The sequence below is a fragment of the Diaporthe batatas genome (assembly GCF_019321695.1).
Source record: "Diaporthe batatas strain CRI 302-4 chromosome Unknown Contig00017, whole genome shotgun sequence".
Lineage (NCBI taxonomy): Eukaryota > Fungi > Ascomycota > Sordariomycetes > Diaporthales > Diaporthaceae > Diaporthe > Diaporthe batatas.
The window spans coordinates 1,008,755-1,032,750 of record NW_025408564.1 but is presented as its reverse complement, the minus strand read 5'-3'; the positions used below and the strand labels follow the sequence as shown (position 1 = coordinate 1,032,750).

At 50.8% G+C, this 23,996-nt stretch overlaps 7 protein-coding genes across 7 annotated transcripts; 3 read left to right on the top strand and 4 right to left on the bottom strand.

Annotated features, from left to right (window-relative positions):
- Positions 1–868: 868 nt before the first annotated feature.
- On the top strand, positions 869–1,723 carry KVR01_012014 (uncharacterized protein; the record flags this gene model as incomplete). The annotated part of the gene is made up of 1 exon (XM_044786686.1): positions 869–1,723. One exon carries the CDS (start codon positions 869–871, stop codon positions 1,721–1,723), a length of 855 nt encoding a protein of 284 aa, XP_044639095.1.
- Positions 1,724–3,389: 1,666 nt separating this feature from the next.
- On the top strand, positions 3,390–9,306 carry KVR01_012115 (uncharacterized protein; the record flags this gene model as incomplete). The annotated part of the gene is made up of 2 exons (XM_044794504.1): positions 3,390–5,198; positions 5,259–9,306. Exons 1-2 carry the CDS (start codon positions 3,517–3,519, stop codon positions 9,304–9,306), a joined length of 5,730 nt encoding a protein of 1,909 aa, XP_044639196.1. The 5' UTR covers positions 3,390–3,516.
- An 828-nt stretch (positions 9,307–10,134) lies between these two features.
- On the bottom strand, positions 10,135–10,984 carry KVR01_012032 (uncharacterized protein; the record flags this gene model as incomplete). The annotated part of the gene is given in 2 exon segments (XM_044788597.1): positions 10,135–10,156; positions 10,173–10,984. The coding sequence occupies 2 exon segments, from the start codon at positions 10,982–10,984 to the stop codon at positions 10,135–10,137; spliced, it is 834 nt and encodes a 277-aa protein (XP_044639113.1).
- Positions 10,985–12,150: 1,166 nt separating this feature from the next.
- Positions 12,151–13,676, bottom strand: KVR01_011974 (uncharacterized protein). The gene is made up of 2 exons (XM_044789089.1): positions 12,703–13,676; positions 12,151–12,545 (listed from the first exon to the last, which is right to left on the bottom strand). Exons 1-2 carry the CDS (start codon positions 13,581–13,583, stop codon positions 12,446–12,448), a joined length of 981 nt encoding a protein of 326 aa, XP_044639055.1. The 5' UTR covers positions 13,584–13,676; the 3' UTR covers positions 12,151–12,445.
- A 277-nt stretch (positions 13,677–13,953) lies between these two features.
- On the bottom strand, positions 13,954–15,127 carry KVR01_012058 (uncharacterized protein; the record flags this gene model as incomplete). The annotated part of the gene is made up of 3 exons (XM_044787766.1): positions 13,954–14,326; positions 14,408–14,583; positions 14,810–15,127. The coding sequence occupies 3 exons, from the start codon at positions 15,125–15,127 to the stop codon at positions 13,954–13,956; spliced, it is 867 nt and encodes a 288-aa protein (XP_044639139.1).
- A 2,273-nt stretch (positions 15,128–17,400) lies between these two features.
- KVR01_012007 (uncharacterized protein) lies at positions 17,401–18,343 on the top strand (the record flags this gene model as incomplete). The annotated part of the gene is made up of 2 exons (XM_044792137.1): positions 17,401–17,589; positions 17,654–18,343. The coding sequence occupies 2 exons, from the start codon at positions 17,401–17,403 to the stop codon at positions 18,341–18,343; spliced, it is 879 nt and encodes a 292-aa protein (XP_044639088.1).
- Positions 18,344–19,111: 768 nt separating this feature from the next.
- On the bottom strand, positions 19,112–20,492 carry KVR01_012062 (uncharacterized protein; the record flags this gene model as incomplete). The annotated part of the gene is made up of 3 exons (XM_044792895.1): positions 20,296–20,492; positions 19,760–20,232; positions 19,112–19,691 (listed from the first exon to the last, which is right to left on the bottom strand). The coding sequence occupies exons 1-3, from the start codon at positions 20,425–20,427 to the stop codon at positions 19,112–19,114; spliced, it is 1,185 nt and encodes a 394-aa protein (XP_044639143.1). The 5' UTR covers positions 20,428–20,492.
- Between the last annotated feature and the right edge of the window lie 3,504 nt (positions 20,493–23,996).

The following is a 23,996-nucleotide window of genomic DNA, read 5'->3' as shown; positions in this document are numbered from 1 at the left end:
GGTCACGAGCCGAACCTCGACCCCAGAGACCGGTTCACGGCCCCTATTTGCACCTCCGCCGCGCAGATGGATGCAAGTGGGCGATATTTCATCCTGCCAACGCGGTTTGGTCACAAGAATCCAGTACATTTATTGATTGATCAGAACATACGGGCCCAATAACAGCGACCCGGGGCTCCTGACCTGGATCCCGACTCCCACCACGGCCAGCAGCCGGAGAGGCTGTCTGACGGCTGCTGGATCCTCTCCTCCAATACTTGTTTGTCTTTTGTTCTCTTGGTCATCCTGAAGCCGGAACAGGGACACCGGCCACCCCACGCCTGCTTATCTGAGATGGTCGCACGGCAAGCCTCCGAACAGGAGTCGGCGGCCCGATCGTACGAGTGTGGCCGAAGTTGGCTCCTGTCTGTTGTCAAAGGCAGACGAAAGTGAAGAGGCACAGGTCGACAGAGGCACAGGTTGACACAGGCCGCCAGGATGGATTCAGCAGCCCCCAGGACATCCACTCGGTACCACAGCCAAGAGTGGTATCAAGAGTCAACGAATCTGACCAGTCCGTTAGACCAGACGAGGCGGACAGCATCGCGTTCGATCTCAAAGGCGAAGTGAAGTTGCTGGGCCAGTGAGCCAAGCCCGCAGGCGTATAAAGACGGCAGACATCCCGCGCATTCAGAGAGTAGATTGTACGACATCAAACATATTCACTTCAGCATCTCAAAGTGATCAGGCTATCACGACATTCCTTTTACTACAGTCTCTCCTTCAATACTATCGTGGGCTGGATCTCACCACACACACACAAACACACACACAAAGACCTCTCGTTTATTAAATTATCCTTCATATCCCTGGTGGATATAGTCTCAACATGAAGCTCCTCTCCTTCCTCCTGACCCTCTTCCTCGTCTGGACGGCGGCTGCCGCCGTCATTCAAGACCGAGCGTCCAAGGGGTCCACAGCCGCCGCGAAGCCAGCCGCCGCGAAGCCAGCCGCCGCAAAGCCAGCCAGCGGAAAGCCAGCCACAGATAAGACGAAGACCGACAAGACAAAGACGGCCGCTAAGGGTAAGCCGAACGAGCACCAGGCCCTGCTGATCGAGGCGTCCAAGAAGGGCGCGCCAAAGTACCAGTTCCCCCCGCCCCCGGCCAAGGGCAAGAAGGTCTCGAGGCGATCCGCCGGCGCCGATGACACCACCACCACGCACGCCGTGCAGAGGCGCGCGATCAACGAGGCCGGCCTGAACGAGGTCAAGACGGGCACGGCGGCCGACGAGGTCATCACCAGGGGCCTCGGGACGTGCGTGGGCGTCATCGTCACCTACGGCCGCGTCAGCCCGGGCAAGGTGGACAAGATCGTGGGGCACTTTGGCGCGTTCGGCGGGCAGCCGGCCATCACCAAGATGGGCAAGGCCATCATGGACGCGGCGGTCGAGGGCGGCCTCTGGGACCCGGACGTCGACGAGGGCCACCGGCCCCAGATCCACGTGCTGTGGCCCGACGTCGCCGGCGAGATCGCGGACATGGGCCTCGCGCCGGAGGACATCCCCGGGATGACGGCCACGCTCAACGGCGTCCTCTCCAGCGTCAATGGGGAGCTGCAGAAGATGTCGACGCTGCTCCGCGGCAGGATCTCCGAGAAGACGCGCCAGGGCGCTACCAAAACGGGTGGCACTATCAGGGCGACTACCAACGGACAGGTGACCGCCGACGGGGTGCCCTTCTAGACGTTGACAGCACGTCGGGGGTTTGAGTCGCCGGTGTGATCCAGCTGAAGGCTTGCTGACGGACTGGGGGCGGTTTGTGTACATGTGTAGCAGGACTCACATATCGACCGAGGGACTAGGGGAGGGGTACCCAGCATAGAAAATCCTGTAGGACGGGTGAGGCATTGATGCACTACCGCGAGCGAGGCGTTTGTTGCATAGGTTTTGGAGTTCCTGGTATAGACAGCATGCATATACCTATAGAAATCCATAGACTTTCCAAATACACACGTCGATTATAGGGCACCCTAGAATCACCGCTTGATAGAGAAGTGATACTTGCTTCACTTCATGTCCAAATAACGCTATCTTTCAACTAGGTAGTCTTAAACAAGCATTAATATAATTTAAGGTGAGGGTAAGTTAATATAAATATAATTATCCTATACCCCTCTTTAATATAAAGTTTAAAGATTTATAATTATAATTTTCTAATTAATTTTTATTTAACTATTTTATTATATTATAATTTAATCTAACTTTATTTAAACTTTTTTTAAGTTTTATAAAAGCTTTTATTTCTATAAGTATAAACTTTAGATTATAGTAATACTTAGGAGTGGCTCATACCAGTAAGCAGTAAGCACTAAAGCAGCTCCTTCTTTCCTTCTTTAGGACATTGCAGCTCCTTAGCTTGCTGTATTAACACTATCTTCTTCTAAACTTCTACAATGGGTGCGGATTGTCACGGGAGGGACATAGGAGAGGCAAAGCTCTCAACTCTTGCTTGAAATTGTAGAATTTCAAGTAATACCTAGTCTGGCTAAAAAAAAGAAGGAAGGAGGAAAGGAAGCCTGCGACGAAATCTAAGTTCAAAGAGCCAAGGGCCTCAGAGCCCTAGCCAGTCAACCACCTCAGCCCCCCAGCCCGATGCGGCCATTACACGGCTGTTCCCGTCCAGACCGCCTTAGTTCGGTGAATTTGGTGCTGGAGTTGCGGGGTTCTAGGACTTCCTAGCGTCTACTAGTGTGCCAGGTCTATGAATTAGGAAGGTAGGCTTCAAGAAGGAGTGGTTAAATCAGCATTCCCTTCGCTCTGGGCTACTCCAAATGGAGGAGGAGTGATCCCTAGAGTGGCACGATTTGATAGGGCCTTAGGGCTTGACGGGTTCCACCTACGGAGTAATGTGCTTCGGCCTGATGAAACGGTAGATACCTCCGGGTACCTCTACCACGCCCTATGCCCCTAGTTTGCGAGGCGGTGGAGGAGAGTATGTCATGTACTAAGGGGTATAGCCCACCCTCCGCCTACGGCGGCGACTGTTCAATACCAATACCAATACCGTCCAGACCGCAACCAGCTCTCATTTCAGCTGCTAGACCAGTTCGCAATGGAGTCTGTCGAATGGGAGTCGACCACGAACGGTTCGTGTCTGCATGTCCAAAGTCTCGAATCGAGGAGCCACGGGCACGCGATGCCAAGAATGTGCCACCCATCAATATTGGTTCAGCTGTGGGCGTGGGCGCCACATCTAGAGCTGAAGACCAACGCCAATCCGCGCTCATCAGGGAATCAGCTATGCCATATATGGGATCTCATTCGTCTTCGGTGCATATGTCATCTGCTTCGTTCTCCGTATTGTCCGTGTCTCATTGTTGTCATCTCAAGGTTCTCCAAATTCTGCTCGCATTTTCCTAATAAGACCTGCTCACGCAGCACTTTCAATCCTCTCCTGATTATTGAATCTTGTCTTACGCTCAACGAATTGTGACGTTTCCCTCTTGGCTAATTCATTTACCACAACCAAATACATCATGACGACCAACATCACCGTACCAGACGATTGGAACAAGAAGGCCACGGCCACAGACTACACCTCCCCTGTCGCCGAGGACAAGCGAGCAGAAGAGGACGAAGAATCCTCCTTGTTCAGGAGAGTCTACTCAAGCGATGGCACCATTGTTTGGTACCTCATCGCCCACCGCCGCGCAACGCTCCTGCCACCAAACCATCCTGAGTGGCCCGCCTACGTGGACGACGACCCTCAGGCGCTGGAATACGATGAAGACGTCGAGACTCTGAAAAACGACCCGCCAATCGTTCCCGACGCTGCAAATCGCTACGACAAATCTAGCGTCGTGGTGACAGGCCTCCAGGAGGCCACGCAGACAACGCGTATAGTCCTCAGGAAGGAAGCTACTACCGTCAAACAAGTCTTCATCCAGGCCGAGGATCTGCTGGTTTATCGAGGGAGTCATTTCCGCTACGAAAATTGTGATCTGACCGTCTTCGCGAAGCGCATCATCGTTGTTCCGAGAGCAGGCGAGCCAACGTACACCGAGGCAACGCCAAACGAGGAGAAGTTTGTGCTGTTTGACTGTTCGGGATCCGAGGGCGCTCGTCAAAAGCAGCCAGAGACCCCGCAGCAGGCCGCGAATGCTTCATGGAGTGACTGGGGACCGCACGAAAATGCCAAAGCTGGCACAGCCGGCAAAGTGGGCAAGGCCGGAAATCCGGGCGGAAAGGGAAATTCCATCAACTTCTGTGCGGCCGACATCATGGGCGTGGTGAAGCCGGGATTCGACCTTTCGCCCATCACTGTCTGGTTTAATTGTCGTGGAGGCAAGGGTGGACTAGGTCAGCCGGGAGGGAATGGTGGTAAGGGCGGCAACGGTATCCGACACAGCATTGGAAGTGGCTCGACTCCGACCTTTGGACTTGAGGACGTCGTGAACGGAGCGGACGGAGGCGCGGGGGCAGACGGCGGTGCTGGGGGCCAAGGCGGCGCCGGAGGCGACAGCTTCGTTCGTTTCTACACCAGAGACCGGTTCCATTATGGCAATCGTTTCACCGGGCTCAACCCATACAAGGAGAACCGTCCGGGGCCTAATAACTGGTCTGGCGATAATGGCATCGGCGGCGACGGCGGCGACTACGGCTACGCGAATATCCCGGGCTACACGATACCAAGAGGCCAATGGGTTCCTCCTAGAACGGTCACTGGCAAAAGCGGAAACGGCGCTAGTCAGGCTTTGAAGAAGTTGACGATTGACAACACTCTTTCGGCGGACCATCCGGCAGGAACTGCGACAGCCGCTGCTCACACGAAAATTGGGACATTCGCCATGCTGCTCAATCCGCTCTTTCTGCATATGCTTGTTCAAAGATTGTCCTTCGAGTATGATGTGCTGTTTGGAAGCTACTTCGATACCTTGTCCGACAAGCACAAATCGATCCAGCGACTTCGCTTCGACCGCAGTCTAGCTTGGGTCAAATCGCTCTGCGAAAGCGTGTTGGAGTTTATGGACTCGGACAAGCTTGTTCAAGGCACAGAAGACCTGAAGTTCTATCTCGAACCTGATATCGCCGATATGAAGGAGCCTTACAAGACAAAGTTCCTGGCTTGCGAGAAGCACTTCCGCGAAGAGGCGACAAGAGACAGCCGCTGGACCAACTCGGGAGCATCCCGCGCCGTAATGAAGCTGGCCTGGCAAAAGTTTGCTTCGCTGAGCGCGGATCCTGATATCATGCAGCCGGCCTAGGATTCATACGGCAGATCTTTCGACTATATTCCAGATCTCAGCTTCTCATTGACTACGCTACACACGGCAGTAACGGAGCTGAACAGCGTCGAAAAGACTCGAAGCGAGGACGCGAAATATCTGAAGACACTTGACAACAAAGCCACCGACGTGAGCGCGAGGCTCCAAGCATACGGACGGACCATCGCCAGCATCGATACGCGACGTGACCAGGCCGTCAAGGACATCAACGCAGCAGTCATTGATATCAGAGCTGCGCAAATACGGGTCACAGACGCTATCAAGAACTGCAACACCGAGGTAGAAGCTCTGGCATTTGCGAAGCCTGCCATCTTCACCTGCGATGGTATAGTCAAGGTCCTTGGCGCCGTGGCTACCTGCCTCATGTTCACGCCAGAGGCAAAAGGTATCGTATTGGCAGGAAATATCCTTTCCGTGGGCTCAACTGCCTATGATTTGTTCTCGACGGTCAAGACGAGCGGCGGAACTGTCGACGGAGCCGTGCTTTCCGCAAACGTCAAACGCATTGCCGATGATGTCCATGGAGATGCCTTGATCAGTGCCGTGGGAGCAGCATCGAGCCGCACGGCAGCAGAAGATGGCGACAAGGATGTCGTCAAGACGGTCTTGACGCTCAAATCTAGCTTTGATCAGCTTCGCTCCCAGTACTTCCCAGGGGAGGATGGGGACAAAGCCAATCTCGCGTTTGACCTTCTCGTTGCTGAGGCGCAGAAGCTCAACACCGCGGTGTTGACGTACAAACGAGCTGTTTTGACAGGCGCCCAGATCGAAGTGTTCAATACGCAGCTTAAAATTGCGTCGGCGGATTTGCTGGGCATGACGCCCTCGGTCCCGGGCGTCAAGCTTCAGATCTTCGTCCAGCTCTACGATCAGGCGTATAATTGGCAGAAGGCTCGTGTGGTGAAGAGCTACCTCGATGCCATTAGGGTCATTGGCGCGCTGAAACTGGAGGCTCCAACGATTTCAAAGTCGATCATCGATCTTGGGACGTGGGATAATTTCACTGGCAAATTGTTCAACGAGGTCATTCTGCCGCAGCTTTGGGCCGAGAACGATAATATGCGGCGATTCAACGATACGTATACGTTGACGGCTTCGCCATATGTTCACACTATCAACAAGACTTCTCATCCTGATGTTTTTGGCCTCAAGCTCGATAGCGGCAAGCTTGTTCCAATCACAAACAAGGACGGCAAGGCGAAAGGACTCCAACCTTTCAACCTCTTCATTGACTCGACGAACTGCGAGGATATCCTTGGCATACCTATTGATGACATTGCTGATGTCCGCTTGAAGCAAGCGACCGTTGTTCTGAAAGGCGCTCGACTACCAAAGGATAAGGAGCAAGCGAATGACAGCAACCAGATCTTGCTCCATGTCGACTTTCCGGCTGGATTCTGGGTCACGAAAGGCATCAAACAGAAAGTCATCGATCCAGACACCCAACAAGAAACCGAAGAAGAGGTCGAGTATTTTTTCAAGAAGGCGCCGATCGAGAGGAACGTCACGTACACCTACGATTTCAGCGATGCGACGAAAACAAAAGTCACGTCTCACGCTTCGGCGCAATTCGTGACACTAGACGAAGACAAGAAGATTGAACGGCCGCTTTTGAGTCCGTTGACTGAGTGGTCTGTGTCGTGGAACACGGCGTACGATGTCTCGAACGTGGAGGAGATCGAGTTCACGTCTGAGATTATCTTCCGGTCTCGACTCGATCACGAGCCTCATGTTACCACCGCTAGGGCCTACTCTGCACGAACTATCAACAAGAGGGCAGTCATGGCAGCGTCGTCAACGCATCATCGTCGCCGCCATGACATTCCCAGTATACCAATTCACCTTTTCGCGGCGGATGATCCGGTCCCAGCGCCAGCGATGGGCACGCTGGCGACGATATATGATCCGTTCTCAGGCTACGACGAGACCATCTTTGGGGATAAGTCGTCTTACAACTTCGCCTTAAGCATTGATAATATGCGGACATATCGCCGAAGCGATGCCTTTGGTCGCGCTACAACGGGCCTGATGAAGTGGTTGGTACCATATCATTTCACAAATGAACGAACATTGGACGGCCGTGCATTCCGATCCTTTTCATCGTTCGGAAGTGATCCAAGCTCAAGGGGAGACATGTTCAATAAGACCACCTCGTCGGATTATGCGACTGGTGTAACGACATGGCATCGAGTTGTGAGAGAGCAGTTCGGAAACCTTCCCGACAGCGAACGCGATTCGACTTTTCTATCTGATTGGACGGCAAAGGACTATCATAGCTCGATTGCAGCTGGTAGAGTCACGATGTCCGATGCCAACGCCGGGATGCTCAAAGGTACCCTTTCACAAGCTCAGCTCGAAGCACTTGCCGTCGTTCGCATCAAGTCAATCCCTGTTGGCGCGACGTTCATTACGCCGGTGCATAGTATGGAACTGATGAAACGCATCACGCCTATTGGGAAGTTCATTTATCTCTGGCAGAACCATGAGAAGATCCAACAGGATGAGAAGCTGTGGCTTGAGAAGGGGTTGCCTGTCAGCGGGTCGATGGTTCGTCTTGGGTACTCTGGGTTGGTTCGCATCGGAAACGTCAAGCATATCAAGGACGTGAATGGCTGGAACTCCTTGTCGATTCCGGCTATGACGTCGAGCTGGCACTTCTTGACCGGCGGCAATGACTGGGGCATGTTTTGGAACTCGAACAGAGTCAACGAGGTGTACTTTACGAATTACATGGAGGGAAAGTCGCCGTTACGTGCTGCAGACAAGGTCAATAATTTTGGAGGCACGGCACTCATGGCGCGCTCGATGACGAATTTCGAACTTAACCTTGAAGCTCATCGCACGGGGAAGACGGTTGCAGAAGTCTTGAAGACCAAGGACGCGGCGTTTCAAGCGGCGTATTCGCGGAGTATGAAGTGGTGGACTTATCTGGATGTCGCGGGCGTTGCTGGCGCCGCGGCGCGATCACTCACAGGCTCGAATATGAATGCGGAACGACTCAATATCCCGATGGAGGTGCCTTTTTACAAGTATATCGATCAGATGAAGCTTGAAGCCGACTTGAAGAACAAATCACCCGAAGACGTCATGAAAGATGCAGTCACGAACGCCGCAACAATTGAAAAAGTCCCCATCGATTCCGCAGGTCTTACAGTGGAAAAAGAAGGTCGACGCATCAGCGTTCTCGACGGCTCACTTCCTGGTCTAGTCTCTTCAGATGGCCTCGCAACTCTCGGAGTCCCAGAAAAAGATTTAGCGCTTGCGCGAAAGAAGACAATCCATATGATGAGCACTGCCTTTTCCGACGACGCCATTCGCGGCGCGTTCCACACCGAGATGCAAACACTCATCGATGACAAGCAGAAAGAATTCCAAGCCCTGGACGCCGAGGAATTAAAGAATAACCCAAGCATCGATGCATCGAAGTTCAAAGAACAAACCTCACCAGCCGACATGATCGAAAGGATTCAGAACGACCCTGGCTTCATTGCCCGCGCGGCTCGAATCACAAACGAAAAAATCGCCTCGCAGTTTCAGTCCCAGCTTGTAAATGAGCTTTCCTCATCCGTCAAACTCGCATCGACGCTTCCAGACCGGCAGAAATCCCGCGCCATCACTCGTCTCGCGGACCATGTCGTCGTCAACGAAGTCCAATCCCGGTTGCAAGAACCAAACGGCGTCGTAAGATCCTATCTCCGCTCCTCTCTAATTCGCAAGACAATCGACACCTCAACCTTCACAATGGCCGACGCCGTCTCCATAATCTCACGCTTGAACACTCAATCGCAACAGCAACAAGCAGATTGGAAACGAGAGCAAGGCGTCTTGAGTGCCATTAAACCTGAAGATTTGGATGCGTTGGAAAGGCAGAGATTGAAAGTCGAGGATGCGAAGAGGGAATTTGAGGAGACACAGGCGAGGAAGGAGAGTTGGGAACGGGCGAAGGAGTATGGGAATGAGGGGAAGGGGGGGAAGGAGGATAAGAAGCTGGAGGCGGAGGAGAAGACGGTGGAGAAGAAGGTGGAGAATGTGAAGCCATAGTTGGTGCCGTGGAGTGGTGGTGCTCTGCATCGATGTGAATGATATAAGGTACTGCGCCCAGGTCTACGGTATTTGTCGAGCTCAATTATACATACAATCCAAATTTGTGGATTGAGCGGTCTATCAGATTGCTGCGGTCCCTAGCGGCCCTTCCCAACCCCTGCGTCGGAGCCGAAATGGCTAAGTCTCTTGTCACGGCCGGCCGACGACGCTCATCTGCGCACAGAAGTCGTGACGTCCTCCTCTTGCTGTTTCGTTTCGGCATACATAAGCCAACATACTCATTAGCAGTTCACTTGTTTTTTAACACCAGGCCAGCCTGGCCGCCTGCACGAGACGTAATTTACCAAGTTTAAGTACATACTCTCAGGTATAAAAGTAGTTATAATATTAGCAGGATGTATATACCTGGCCTGGGCTCTAGGTTGGAGATCAGATAAATAGCAGGTGTTTGTTGCCCTCTGCACAACTGATGGAAAGGTTCCGTTCCGATCTGAAACAAGTAGTCTAGCTTAGAAAACCGCGGCGGCGAAGTCACTGGTCTATCGTACTACAAACACACCTTGCGCCCACCAGCCTACCCAACTATCAACTGCGATTAAACGACGTACGCTTTTTCAGCGTAGGACTGGTTGATGAATCGAGCGGCTCGAACGCATCGCTGTCATCTCCGTCAAAATGCTCCGTCAAAATGCCACGAAGGAAAGGACTTGCGAATCGTCCGGCCCCAAAACCTCGCCGTCTCGATCATGCGTGCGGCGTGGAAGGTGATTTCAGACAGATCTTTCTCCGGTCCCGGTCCCTGTCCCTGTCCCGGCACCGCTGTTATCACATCCTCTTGCCCTTGGGGCTGTGGTGGCGGGAACCTTGCCAGATACGAGGCCCTCTTCGTATAGCCTCCGCACACGTCGGCGCGTGCCCTGTCCAATTTCTTCTTGGCGGCTCGTCGGTCTCGGCTCTGGTCCGCGTCCGCCGATGCCCCAGTGGTCTTCTCCACCAGCCGTAGCTCCGGCACGTCGTACATCCCCGTCATGACGAAATGACCGTGGCGCGGTTCCCCGACCAGTTCCGGGTCCGCGGCCGCCCAGCAGTCCCTATCCGTCTCGTAACCATCGCATCGCGCCTCCATCGGAACAGGCCCAAACACGACGTCGACGCGCCGGAGGTTCTCGAAGCGCCCGATGCCCCGAAACATGTACATGACCCAGGGCGTGGTGGAGTCGCCCCTGTCGCTCGATCGGACAAGCGCTGCCGACACGGCGAGGTTCCGGATGGTGTGGACCCGGCTGCCGACGACGCCGCGCTCCTTGACGACGGTGGGCTGGCACAGGGTCCTACCGCCGTCGTGGTCGTCGAACCAAAAGGTGTCGATCTCGGGGATGAAGGGGCGCGTATCCTGCCCGATGCAGTAGAAGGACGCGTTCTCCTTCACCTCCTTCTCCATGACGCCCAGGGCGAGGAGACGCGACTCGCGGCACAGATGCATGACTGTGGGGTAGCGGCGCTTCTGGATCAGCCAGCGCGCGTCCTCGACCTCGAACAAGTGCCCTCGCTCGCGGGTGGGGATGAACTTGGCCGTGTCACACCGATAGACGCCTGGGGAGGGGAGGAGCGCGAGGCTCCATATCTCGGAGCGCAGTTCGGCGGGGAGGGTGCTCAATTGAGTTTTGGCGGCCATGAGTGCAGTGTCTGGTCTTGTGCGGATTGGTGGGTGAAAAGCAGCTCCCCGTCGCCTGTAGTGGTGTTGATGGTTTATTTCCAGGTTGTTTGTGTCCGTGCTGAAGTGTCGCCTTGATAAGTGACCAGCTATATACTTGAGCATATATCGATCGAGCTCTGGGTGACTAATCGGACCCACCCATTGTAACACTCTATTATCTATAAGTATGGGCTTCCTAGGCTTTAGCTATATTATATTTTTTATTTAATTATATATTTATCTATTTATTATCTTTTTAACTTTTAAATTAATTATTAGTTTATACTTTAAATATACAATTAATAATTACTTAATATATATCTTTAAACTTATTTATATATAAAGTTATTAACTTTCTTTATAAAGCTCTTTTTTTACTATATTCTTTATATATTATATAGAAATAAATAAATTTCAATAGTAAAGTAGTATACTTAAAAGGAAGATTTAATTTTTAAGTATTTAAACTTTTACTTTCTTTATATAATATTTATTTAATATATAATAAATAAACTTTATTTAATTTTTAAGAAAATTTTAATTTTTATAAAATTTATATAAAAGGCTTTCTTAAATAAGTTTATTATTATAATATTATTATTTTATTAATTATATATTTAAAATAAAGATTATAATATATTTAATTTATTTATTAAAAATAAATTTAAATAGTTATATAATAAGTATATTAATAAAGAAAATTAGTTTATTAAATTTTATATTATAGAATTCTTTTCTTATAAAAGCTATTTTAAAACTATTTTAATTTTATTATATAATTACTTTACTAACTATAAGTACTTTTCTTAAAGCTTTTATCTCCTTTAAGTTCTATAAAGTTATATATTAGGTTAAATAACTTAAATTAACTCTAATATTATAGTAGATTAACCTTTAAACTACTTATATTAATAATTTTAATGTAGTATTATTAAGTGTAATACCTTCTAACTTTATTTATATAATATAAAGCTTAGCTATTTACCTATAGATATATTATATTTTCTTTCTATTATTATTAATATTATAGTTCTTTAAATACTAAGTTTTAAGTGTTTATTACTATATAAAGGTGCTATATATATTTTATATATATGGGGATTAAAAACGAAACCATATGGGCTTCCTACACTCACTATTCATAGTTGAATAACCAGTCAATTTGCTCTATTCGATATGCCCTGCTCGGAATCGTGACAATATTGATTACCCAGCTGGAGAGTGGCTATCGGGCTATCTACCAGCCTGGCTGCCTGTTCCCGAGGTCACCATCTGCTTGTCTCGAGCTTGGGAACTCAGAGGTAGAAAGTCCGATCTGATCCTGTTACTTCCCATCTTCTCTTACTTCTTCATTTTTCCTTGCTACAGATAGTTTTTGTGGTGTAGAATTGAACAAGAAGACAATCCATTACGATTGTCTGGAATTAAAGCAGTAGGTACCTATAGTAGAGCCTCCTTGAGCGTCTTCACAGCCAAGGCATACATCTCCTCTCGCCTCTCCCCTAGCAGAGTTCCCTCTTCAGCTCCAGTATCGAATCCGCTGTGGTATCTCGAGTCAGTCATGATTTGAGCCAAGGTTGGACGGGTGCAGACGAGTGAAGCGCGACAGAGATGTAAAGTCTCAATGACGATGCTTCCCCGAGTGGACAATTCCACAGCGGTACTAAAACAATGGCGAGAACGATAAGGTGGCTTACTGTGGTACCCCGAGAATCATCTCGTTGATTACTGTCCTCTGCGGATCCTTTGACAATCTCTCTGCCAACACAATCCCTTCAGGTGCGAGCCGGTCTCCCTCACAGGTCAGGATTGCTACCGTCTGCGGATATAACTCTAGACCGGCCCTATCCGGCGACGCGCGTGGATCCGCGCGCTTGCTCTTGTCTGGGACATAGCAGTCGGTGAAGAGATTCAGAGTTGCCGGGTCCATGGGATAGATTCCGTCCGTGGGCGGCTGCTTGTCCTCGGCCGGGGTGACCAGGTCCGTTCCTGGGTACATGACCACCGCGGCGGTGATGTTGACCCCGCCGGCCTGGAGACGGTCCCGGAACGACGATGCAGCGACGAGAGCAAGGTTGCCACCCGAGCTGAAGCCTGACACGGCAACTCGGGAAACGTCGAATCGCTTGCTGTTCTCGCCAGATCCGATCCAGCGGAGGGCGTCCTCGACGTCGTTAATGGCGGCTGGGAAGGAGTGCTCAGGTGCCTTCCGATAGTCCACGTCCAAGACGTTGATTTGCAGTTCCTGGGCCACTCGTGCGGCGAAGAGCACGTTGCTCCCCAGGAGTCCAGTCAGGCAGAAGCCACTGCCATGCCAGTTGACGAGCACCGGAAGAGGTGTCTGCTCGGTAACTGAGGGTGATTCAACCGGCGGGGGCGGGGTGTAGAGGCTGGCGACGATGTGACGCCCTGCATCATGCGACGGGATGAGCAGTCGCTCTTGATGTATGCCATAGTTGGCCTCTGCAAGCTCGTTGTCGCGGCGCAGCGGCTCGCGGGCACTGTAGAGGGTGGAAATGCGAAGGGCAACGATCATGGCCTTGCGTCGCCAATAGCCGAAATATGAACTGGGCGCCATAATTGCTGCCGGTGAAAAGGACTCAGAACGCTTTCTGTGGGCTCGGTGGCGGAATGCTCAACCCCAGATGAACGCGGCCAGTGAGGAAAAAAGCGAAGGGGAGGCGACTTGCAGGATTCAGGATGATCAGACCTTGTCGTATTTGTACAACTTGAGAAATGCACTCATGTAATTGTCCCAACCAACACGTGCAGATTAATTACTAAGTAGTACATACCTTCCTAAATACGCCCACCACGTGCATCGAAAGCGCTTAATTTACAGCCAACGCGGCATGACCTAGGAATTGAAGTGGTCTCGCCTCCGCTGTATTTGCATGTGCCCACTGAATTGCGGTGAGAACTGCAACAAGTCTAAGATTCAAATTGTCCTACAGCATGTTGCCCCTGGCCTGTTTCACAGACTCCCACATCTCATCCGCTGCCTTTACCAAGTGCGCCGGAAGAGGTCCTTTTCTAATGGACCCTACGCTTTCCTGAATTTGCGATATTTTACTTGCCCCCAAGATGAGTGCATCCTTGTCATCCAGCGCCGAATGATGCACGACCCAGCGAACAGCGACGTCGTTTGGCGTCAGGCTTTCTGCTTCCGCCGCGTCCATGAACCGCTGCATAGAAGCCTGCAGGTTTTGGTCTCCAAAGATACGCTGAATAGCCTTTCCTAGGGGGTGTTTGTCATCTGCCCGCGTTCCCTCGTGCTCGTTCTTCACGAGCTTGCCGGTCAGGAAACCAGCTGCGAGGGATCTGCCCCGTGTGAGAAAAGTCAGTGGACATTGCGCTTCATTTTTCCGACGCTTGCAAGGGTTGTTCTATGGGTTTACGTACTGATATCCGACGAACTGCATCCCATGAGTGCGAAGTATGGGCAACAATTTAGTTTCCATCCCTCTGGTAGCCATGTTGTAAGTTCCCTGGTAGGTTGTCGGCTTCTGCCAGCCGTTCTGCTCACAGACGCCTAAGACCTTCTCCAAGAGCTCGGGGGAGAAATTGGAAACACCCCACTACGTCAAAGAATTCTAGTTAGAGAGCATTTCAAGTATCTCTAAAAGTAATCACGACTTACAGCGCGGCACCGCTTCGCTGCGATTTGATGAAGAAATGCCTGTATCTGGTCCTCCAACGGCGTTGCTGGGTCTGGACGGTGTGCATAGAGGATATTCACCTTGAGATATCAAGTTAGAGGAGCAAAGAAAGGCAGATGGCACAGGAATGAACGAAGATAAGTACATGTGTGGCATTGCCTAGTCTCTCCAGGCTGGCATTTACAGACTTGTCGATAGCCTCAGGGGTCAGGTCTCCGCTTCCATCGCCGCGCGTGTCAGTATAGACCTTGGTGTCAACGATGAATCCGGCTGGCAGCTCGCTCTCCCCGATTAGCTGCTCCGAGCGGCCTGGGTTTAGCGGCGGATACCGGGCTGCTGTATCGAGGCGATCGATGCCAAGCTTGGTGAGGGCTTGGAGGAGTGGCTTGACGGAGTCGGGAGCTTGAAAATCCGTCATCTCCATCCCGAAGGTGACAGTACCGAATATGAGCTGTGGCGCCATATTTGAAAAGTAGGCATGTAACGTGGGAATCCCTTGGCTGGCCCTGGCGGTTTGCAGTGATAGAGAGGAAATTTCCAAAAGGACTGCATGTATTCCCGTCTTGTTGATTTTAACTCAAATGCACCAATGTTGCAGGGCCAGTGTTGGAACTTGGCGAAATGACTGGAAGGAAATATTGCAAAAGATCTAAAACTACAAAATAATATTATGAGCCCCGGTAAATGTAACGTTTAGCTACTTTGAATTCTACGTGATGTCTGATCTCTCAGATTTGGATTCGTACTTCCGTTGCCAGGCCGTTCAGGCGGCGACCCCAATTGCTGTGCCATGAGATAACACTGTGTACCCGCTTTCCCAACAGGTCAGCACTATCGACCCTGTGCGTCACAATAGTACCACTTTGCGTAAGTCCTTATGCTAGGTACTTCAGTAGAGACTCCATCCTTGCCCGCGCTACCAGCACTCCGGGGCTGACCAGTGTCCTTGCGCCGCAGCCGAAACCCAATCACCTGGGTCGGGTCTGGCATGACGCGCTCGTCCAAAAACACGGGCTGAGGTCGGGCATGTCCCTTGCTTGGCGGGGAACGAGATGTCGAATTACTGCAGGACCCAAGCCAGGATCACCTTCATCTGAGCGGTGGCCATGAGGCGTCCCGGGCATGCGTTGCGCCCGTAACCCCAGTTGGGTTGACCGGGCTGGTACTACTGGCCATGAATGAGACGGGGCTGCGGCCGTCCTTCCCGGCGGCCTCCCGGAGCCGTAACCAGCGCCAGGGGTCGAATCCGTTCTCGCTCTGGTCTGCCGGGTAGAGTGACGGATCCCGCGCTGCCCAGTAGGCCGGTGTGGAGATGAAGGTGCCAGCGGGCACGGTGACGCCGAGATGACTGATATGTATTTGTTGAGAGACCTTGCGGTTGAAGGACACTTGAGACATAGGTATCAGCTGAACACTGTAGAGCATTCGGTACGGGGAAGCAGCGTCTTGTCAAAGTGACAGTTAGGGCATGGACTTATGGAGGAGATGGTGATTGAGCCTGTTTGATTCTTTGATGAAGCTGTCAAGCTTTCTCATTCTTCGAACAGCACCAAGGTTCAATCCGCCTTCTTCAGCTATGGCCTCTGCAATCTCCAGGCGGAGGACTAGCAATCCTGTCCATGATTCATTCTATCACAGCGAACGGTACGCGGGAGTATGATTACGGAACAGCTTGTGACAAATTCCGGGAAAAGTTTACCCAATTCTTCTACCTCGCGGCTAGCCGAGGGTGTATATCAGCCGATGAATTACTAGCCCCAGGGTCTACTTTTAGTCGCCTACTTGATGATTTCGAAGCGCGTGGTATAACAGCTTTCCCAACCTATATTGAGCTCTGCAACGAATTGGAAGACCTCGGATCTATCCAAATACCGGAGGATAAAGCTTTCAAATTCACGATGACCGCTGACCGACAGGCTTTCCTGTCAACTACTAAGGGGTACATTGGGATCGTGCCAATAACACCTCAGACTGGCGACGAGATTATGTTTTTACCAGCATCTCCAGAACCGTTCGTGTTCAGGAAGATGGATTACTGTGTCGAATACAAGTGAGTGGGCGAGGCTTATGTTCATGAGACCGGATATTCGCACCTATAAAAATGAAGGGCACACCTATACTAGGTAACTTAAAGATTAAAATACTTAGTTTAATACTAAACTAGTATCTCATAGGCTTATCCTATAGGATATTATCTTAAAGAAGGTTATCCTAGAGGAGGTTATTCTATAGGAGGTTATCTTATAGGAGGCTATCTTGTAGGAGTTTATTCCTTGGGCTTAGGTGTACCCTCTATTTTTGCGGGTGCGAATATCCGATCTCATGTTCATGGAATCATGTATGGTGAGCTGTGGAGAGAAGGTATACAGCCTGAGTGGTCACCTTTGACTCTTGTCTAGGTAGTATCTGAGGCCATTTAGTTACCATTTCGAAGATCGCTTAACATCAGCACCAACCAGTTCGTCTAGATGACTCCACTTGTAGTCGGTGAGAAGAACCAAGACCCACGGGACATCCGTACAACGTCCACACCGCAACTCACTCAATGGCTGCAAGCCAGACATTGCGGGGCGATCGAGGATTGACCCTCGCGGTAATCAATCGGCATCCCCGAACCCGCGACATAAACAACGCGATCCACTTACGCACGCGTCCTCCAATATATAGAAGCACAAGCTACAAACATTCACCCCCACTCTCTATTTCCGATACAAACCAATTTTTGCACGATACAAGATGGCCCAAACCAATACAATCGACCGCTATTTACCCAGACTCAAGCAGGACGATGCCGGGGCGCGGACACATGGCGTTAAGAGGACCAGGCAGGACGACGCCGGGGCGCGTAATCATAGCATCAAGAAGAGTAAGCAGGACAGCGCAGAAGCAGGAAGACATATGGTTAAGACGACCAAGAAGAACAGGGTAAGCTGTGCCACATGCCGTCCTTGTTATCCTTGGTCGTCTAGTAACAACCAGCTTTTACCAGCGCCATTTTCCTTTCCTCCGACTACCAGGAGAAGTCAGGAAGAAGATATACCGTCTAATGGCTGGGGAATTTTTCGATGGCTATTTCCACAAACTTAATGAACAGCCAGCCATCACGCGTGTGAGCAGGCAACTCCGCGCCGAAGCACTTCCAATCTGCTTCGAGAAGCCAATCAAGCTCGAGCTCCAGTCGTCAAAAGTCCCTGGAGACTGGGTCAAGTCCGTCAAAAAGGCCATTGCTCTGTATCGCGGTAAATCTCGCTCGCGGGCTTCTGGCACGTTGCGCCACGTCACTGGTGTGCACTTGTCCTTCGAAGCGTCACCGCAAGCGTGGAGTCAGCGTCCGGGGCTTATCATCAGCGTAGACATGCTGAGCAACCCGAAGGGAATGATGAGAAGGCAGCCTTGTGCCTTTAACGGGATGACGCCTGTGATGATTGGGAAGCCTGGTATGGACTGGACGAATGCCTCGGCCGTTCGGGCTGCGTGCGACGATGCGGCGGTCCAGCTTGAAAAGCAAGTGGCAAAAGTTCTTCCTAGCCGCGGGGCCGCGCAATATGAAGCAATACATCGCATCGCAGCCGACCAGAGGGCGGCGCTGGATGCCGTACGTGTTTTGGCATCGGCATGCCCTTGGATGACCAAGGTTGCCTGCATTGGCGACTTTTCGGAATTCGTTCCCCGATATTGAGGAGGAACCGATGAAACCGTTGCAAGGGGGGAGTGAGCAAATTCTAAGTTTTGCCGCCTTTTCTTAACAAACAATGAATCCATGTAATACGAGGTTAGAATAAGATGTGAAACGCTGAACGGGCCACGACAAATTGACAGTAGATGTCTCATTAGCGGTGGGTTATTAGGCAAACTTGCTGCAAATATTGACATAAAGTGACCTCATCTAAGAAGAGTAAATCTGTTACAAGACACCTCAGGCTGTGGACGCAAGACTCGCGCCGTTGGGCGTTTAGTACAATTCAAACAAGTACTTTCACCTCTAACTTATCTGCATAGGTATACCTTTTGTTTTTGCGGGTGTGAATCTTTGATCTCTTAAGTTTAGGTTTAGATGTGGGATAGCTGGAGGCTCAAGCTACTTTTGTTGATGATTCAAGCCGACGGCGGCGTTAGAACTGTTGCTACCTAACCTTCCAAGGTTGTCTGCGCGCCGAAAGGCTGAGGCCACATGCCTACCAACCTTGTCTTCCTGCACTTTCATAGCCATTTTAACTTTTTACGTGGGACCTTCGAACATTTATCACTCTATGAAGGGACCGCATGTGCCTCCAGGATGTATAAGGACGGGGAATGGAACCAGTTAGACGTGGTAGACACGGTATGCGCTGCAAAATATGTAACACGTTGACTGAAAATGCTGTGAACTTGCGTTTTATTAAGTACCAGTATGTGTATATTAATATGCAACAATTATTTACAATGTTTTCCGTCTACATATGCTTGCTTACGAGCATGTTCCGAACCCTGGCTGGCAACCAGTCCCACAATACGCAGACGTAGACCCGCAGTATCCGTACTGGCTGCAACAGTTACCAAACGTCGACCCCTGACACGTCTGCGCAGTCACGCCCGCACAGTTCCCGTCGACGCTGACCTTCTGGTCAGTGCCCGTCGACTCGTACAGCTTGATCGAGTTGAACAACCAGTACGCATTCTTGAAGGCGTCAGGGTGTCCCGCCGCGAACGCACGGCACGTGCTCTCCTGGCTGCTGCAGGACGAGACGGCCTTCCAGGTGCCGTCGTCGATCATGGCGCCGCAAAAGTCCGTGTTGATGATGATGGTCTGCTCCTGGAAGTTGTCGCCGATGTTGCAGCCGCCGTTGGACGTCTTGAAGTCCGAGGACGCCGTGCCCCAGCTCTCCGGGTTGGGGGACCCGCTGGTCAGGTCGGCGGGCACGGAGGCCTTGGGCCACGACCAGATGCGCAGGCGGTTGTCCTGCAGGTATGTGGCGTACACGCCGCCGCCTGCCGCGTTGAAGGCGTCACCGTATGACTGGGAGTTTCCTGTTGAGCCGCAGCCGTCCCTATCGATATTCCGTTAGCTTCTCGGTCAAAAATATCAGTCATCGTTATACATCAAACTTCTACTTACCAGTTCGTAGCGCTGTCGCTGCAGTCACCGCCAAGAGCACAGTTTGGCCTTTCCTCTGAGCCTCCAATGTTGGTGAATCGGCACGCACTGCACGTGTGCAGCGACACAATGTTCTTGTCTTGCAGCCCGGCGGCGCCGCCTCCCTCGATAATGTCGATCTCACCCATGGGGTTCTCGCCAAAGTTGTACGACCAGAAGGCGGGCCAGATGGCGCATCCATTGGCTGGCATGTGCGCAATGTCTGCTACCAGGAGAGAACCTGGGCCAAACGTTTCCTTAGACTCCAGGCGGACCGAAGCCCTGCCTTGGTCTGAGGTTGCATGCTTGGTGGTGTAGTCCACGCCAAGATAAACTTGGCCGTTAGACTGGACTTTTGTCAGACCTTTGGACGCGGCGGCTGACTGTGACTGATAATCGACGAAGCCATCTGTTGGGTCTCCGGACTCAATGCCTATGCTGTGAAAGTAGGCTGTCTAGGATATGTCAGTATGTTTAGTTTCAGGTCGCACTCATTCAGCTCAGTTGTGGTCACTCACGTCTCTAAAGTAAAATTGGTCCAGGAAGTTCGAGCCGCTGTAGGTCCGTTTCAAGTTGAAAGCGGCGGCCGCTGGAGAGACCTCCAGACTCAAAGCCAGAATAATGGCAGCGATTTGACCTTTGAAACCCATGGCGGCGAGGATTATAAACAAGCGCGTTGGTGAGTGACGAGATGGGCAGAGTGGAGTGAATCGAGTCGCCGGGAACAAGTTGGTTACGACACTTGATCTTATATATAGTTCATGTGGCCAATATAAATTTGGGAGCAGCAGTGGACTACACGAGCTTATTGCATCAATTGATCCTTTCGGGACACTCCGGCCTGAACTGGAGATCCGGGGAACGGTTAAACAGATCTAGATCGTCCAGGCAGCCTTCTATTGAATCCTTCTGGCACTCGGCCGTCCTTCGCAAAAAGAAAACTCTTTTTCCTTACCTTGAAGTCCGAGGTAGCGCCAAGCATAAATAGAATCCCCCTACTGGACCATTACGCGCAAGGTGGATACCTCCTAACTTAGCGTAACCGTTTTCAGTCCGTTCTGGGCTGCTGGGCATAAGCCAAATGGAACTCAACCATACCACATCAAGGTATAGGGAAGACTCCTACTACTCCCTTCCCGGGAGCGGGCATCATATAGGGGTTATAAGAAATTACCAGCCTATAGGAGGTGAGCTTTTCTAGGCTGCCTAAAAAAACAGTGGAAACTCCCGAAATGAATGCTTGGCATCTGGTAGTGCCTGAGTGCATAATACCACGCAATGAGACTGCGCCCCGCCTAATCCTTCGGGACTCGGGCTCCCACGTGCGCTTACCACCCATGATGGAGAATGCCGAGGACGCTTATTAGACCGTGTTATCCTGTCGTGTAATTCTCAGCATCCAATATCAGTATCGAGGAGAATGCCGCGGGTGTGTATGGGGAGGCTATTCATCACTCAGTGGGCCTGCGGGCTTCATTAGTATCGAGCTATCAAGATACTGGCTTCGTGTTCTCGGTCGAGTGTGGGATCCTACGTCTGTAAATCTTCCCTTTCGCCGGCATGGTTGTCACAAGAGGATCTGAATAACATCTCGCGCTCCAACTGCTGGTCGTCATACATCTTATTGGCGATAAAGCCCGATCACCACCCGTCCGAAGCCAACCCCACTAACGTGGGGCTCAGAAAGCTCATAAACACCGTCTTTCGTGTATACCGATTTCTGCAAGAAGGCCATCGTGGACGACGTAGCGGAAATGCAGTTGAGTTCGAAGGTAATCCTCACTGAAATGCATATACTATCTGCAAGGATAAACTGCATCTCTTCCCCTCTTGTTTGATTACTTCCAAACGCACATGCCTCCAAAGCAACTCATGTACATGTTCCCGTCGCCGACGCTTATTGCACGCCAATCAATCGTAACATGGAGAAGACACTTCAAAGGTGCACTTACACAAGCAGTGGTGTAGTTAACAAACCCCAGTCTCAATGTCGTCTGTTCTATGCGTCTCCAACATTCCCACTCTTGCTTCACAGCCAAGAAATTGAGTCAAATGGATGATATGTGGACGAATAACATAATAAATGTTGGTACCGTTCTGCATCATCTTTATCCGACGTGCAAGTATCTTTAAAGCGGTGGAGCATGCAACAAAACCTAGAAATTCATGTGGCGGGGTGTTGATCAAATCCTGAATGTGTCCAACAGTGTCAATGAGGGGTATCGATTAATCATCCAACACCGCACTACCTTCACTTGCTAGAACTGGCCATTCATCGCGTCCAGGCTCTCCTATCTATTCCCTGAGGACCCCCCGGGTGCCCCTGCTACATCGATCACAAGTCGCCAGTCATTCTTATTGTTACGCAATAGCTTCTGCGCCCAGCCCTGGAAGGCAGAGTGCGAGAATTGTCACCGCGTGTTGCACACCGAGCTCAGGATCGATTACCAACCTCCTATCCTCCATTTCTCGTTGTCTGAGGAACTTGTCGAGACTCAGTAACATGGGCACACAATCAGAATGTGAAGAGGGCCCATGCGCTGAGAGTCAAGCCGAGTCCAAGGAGGTGAAAGGGCTCTTTCTCTACCTTGGCAAGGATGATTATGAACGATACGTGGTCACTGACCTTGCTCGGCCCGCTGTTTTAATCTTCGACAAAGTTCTCGGGGAGCAGGAAATGCTTGATACTTGGTCTGAGCGGCTCTACCCTCGAGTTTGGGCAAATATTGAGGAGCTCGAGGCTATGTTGTAAGTCGATGACGACTACGTGGTGAGGGTCCTAAAGCTAACGGTAAATGCCACATCCAGAGCTGATCCGGAATCTCCTCGCTTGCGCAAGTTGATTCAGCGGATATATGAAGAAACTGGGACGTTGCACGATGAGATTTTTGGTGGGGCTAGGATATACGTCAGAAAATCTGACTGACATTTGAATGTCAGAGTACCAAAGATTGAAAGTAGTGACGCTTCATCTCTTTCTTTAACAAACTGGGATTACAGGAGCTTCGTTCGACGATCACCATCGTCTCTTCTCGGTCGAGACCAAGGCCCAGCATCCATGTCTTGCTCCCCATGAGGATTTCTCGATCGATGTCGGTTGAATGATTTAGTCAGATCTCCACAGTGTGTGTTTTATTTCTGTGATTTTCGTGGGCTTGGAGGGCCTAATCTTTCAAAGTTAGATCTGCGAGTGGCAAAAGTTTCCGCAAGACCCAAAGGGTGCCTTTGGACAGTCGAACACTGAGATATGAACTCGTCAGAAGTCACATTTAAATAGAGATAGGAGATTCACACCAGTAAAACGGAGTGTACACCAAGACTCAGTTCGCAGACCTTCCTACACCAACAGAGGGGGGAATAAACGAATTACGCTAGTACAGCCATCTCGAAGTCCTCTCCAAGGGAGTAGGCCCCAAAAAAATTGTCATGATCATGGTCATGCGACAACGCGTGGCAGTATTAATACAGATGATTTTCCAATGATGTCTCCAACTGCATGATACGGTCTCGCTCAAGCTTGCAATATCGGAAGGAACGAAGTTTGACACGTGAATTGTGGATTAATGTTTGAGGCGGAATGTAACCACGGGGCTAGTGTTCGGTGGAGCCGCGAAAGATTCTGCATCTTCACATGCAAAACACCCCACATGATACCAGATTGTCAGCCAGAATCTTCATCAAACAACCAAGTCCAACAGCGCCAGTGGTTTAGCGGTAAAATCCATCGTTGCCATCGATGGGCCCCCGGTTCGACTCCGGGCTGGCGCAGACACATCACCGTGACAGCTTCTAGGTGTTGCAACCTACTAAGAGCTGCTGCGTTTGCTTTTGCTTTTTCATTTTTACCCTACAGCACTTAGGCGGCGTCTCGTCAAAGGCACATCTTTTAAGGGGTCAGTATCATATTTGGAATAACAGTGGGGTGGGATGAGGATATGGAAGTGAGATGTTCCTCTGAACACGACTCGGAGCATTGTGGGTGGCAGCAAGTGACTGGATTTGTGAAGACCTATAAAAATGCGAAGCGTTCACTGATCATTTTTGGCACCAGTCAGTCTCCTACTCAAAAAGCCTCTTTAGTATACATTGAAAGACAAGTGTTGAAAGACAAGTCCCTTACTAAGGATTAAAGTAAGGTGGACAATGCGATATAGAGTATGGCATCACATCATATACGGCAAACACGAGAACCGGGAGCTTTGCATCTTCAGAAATTAGA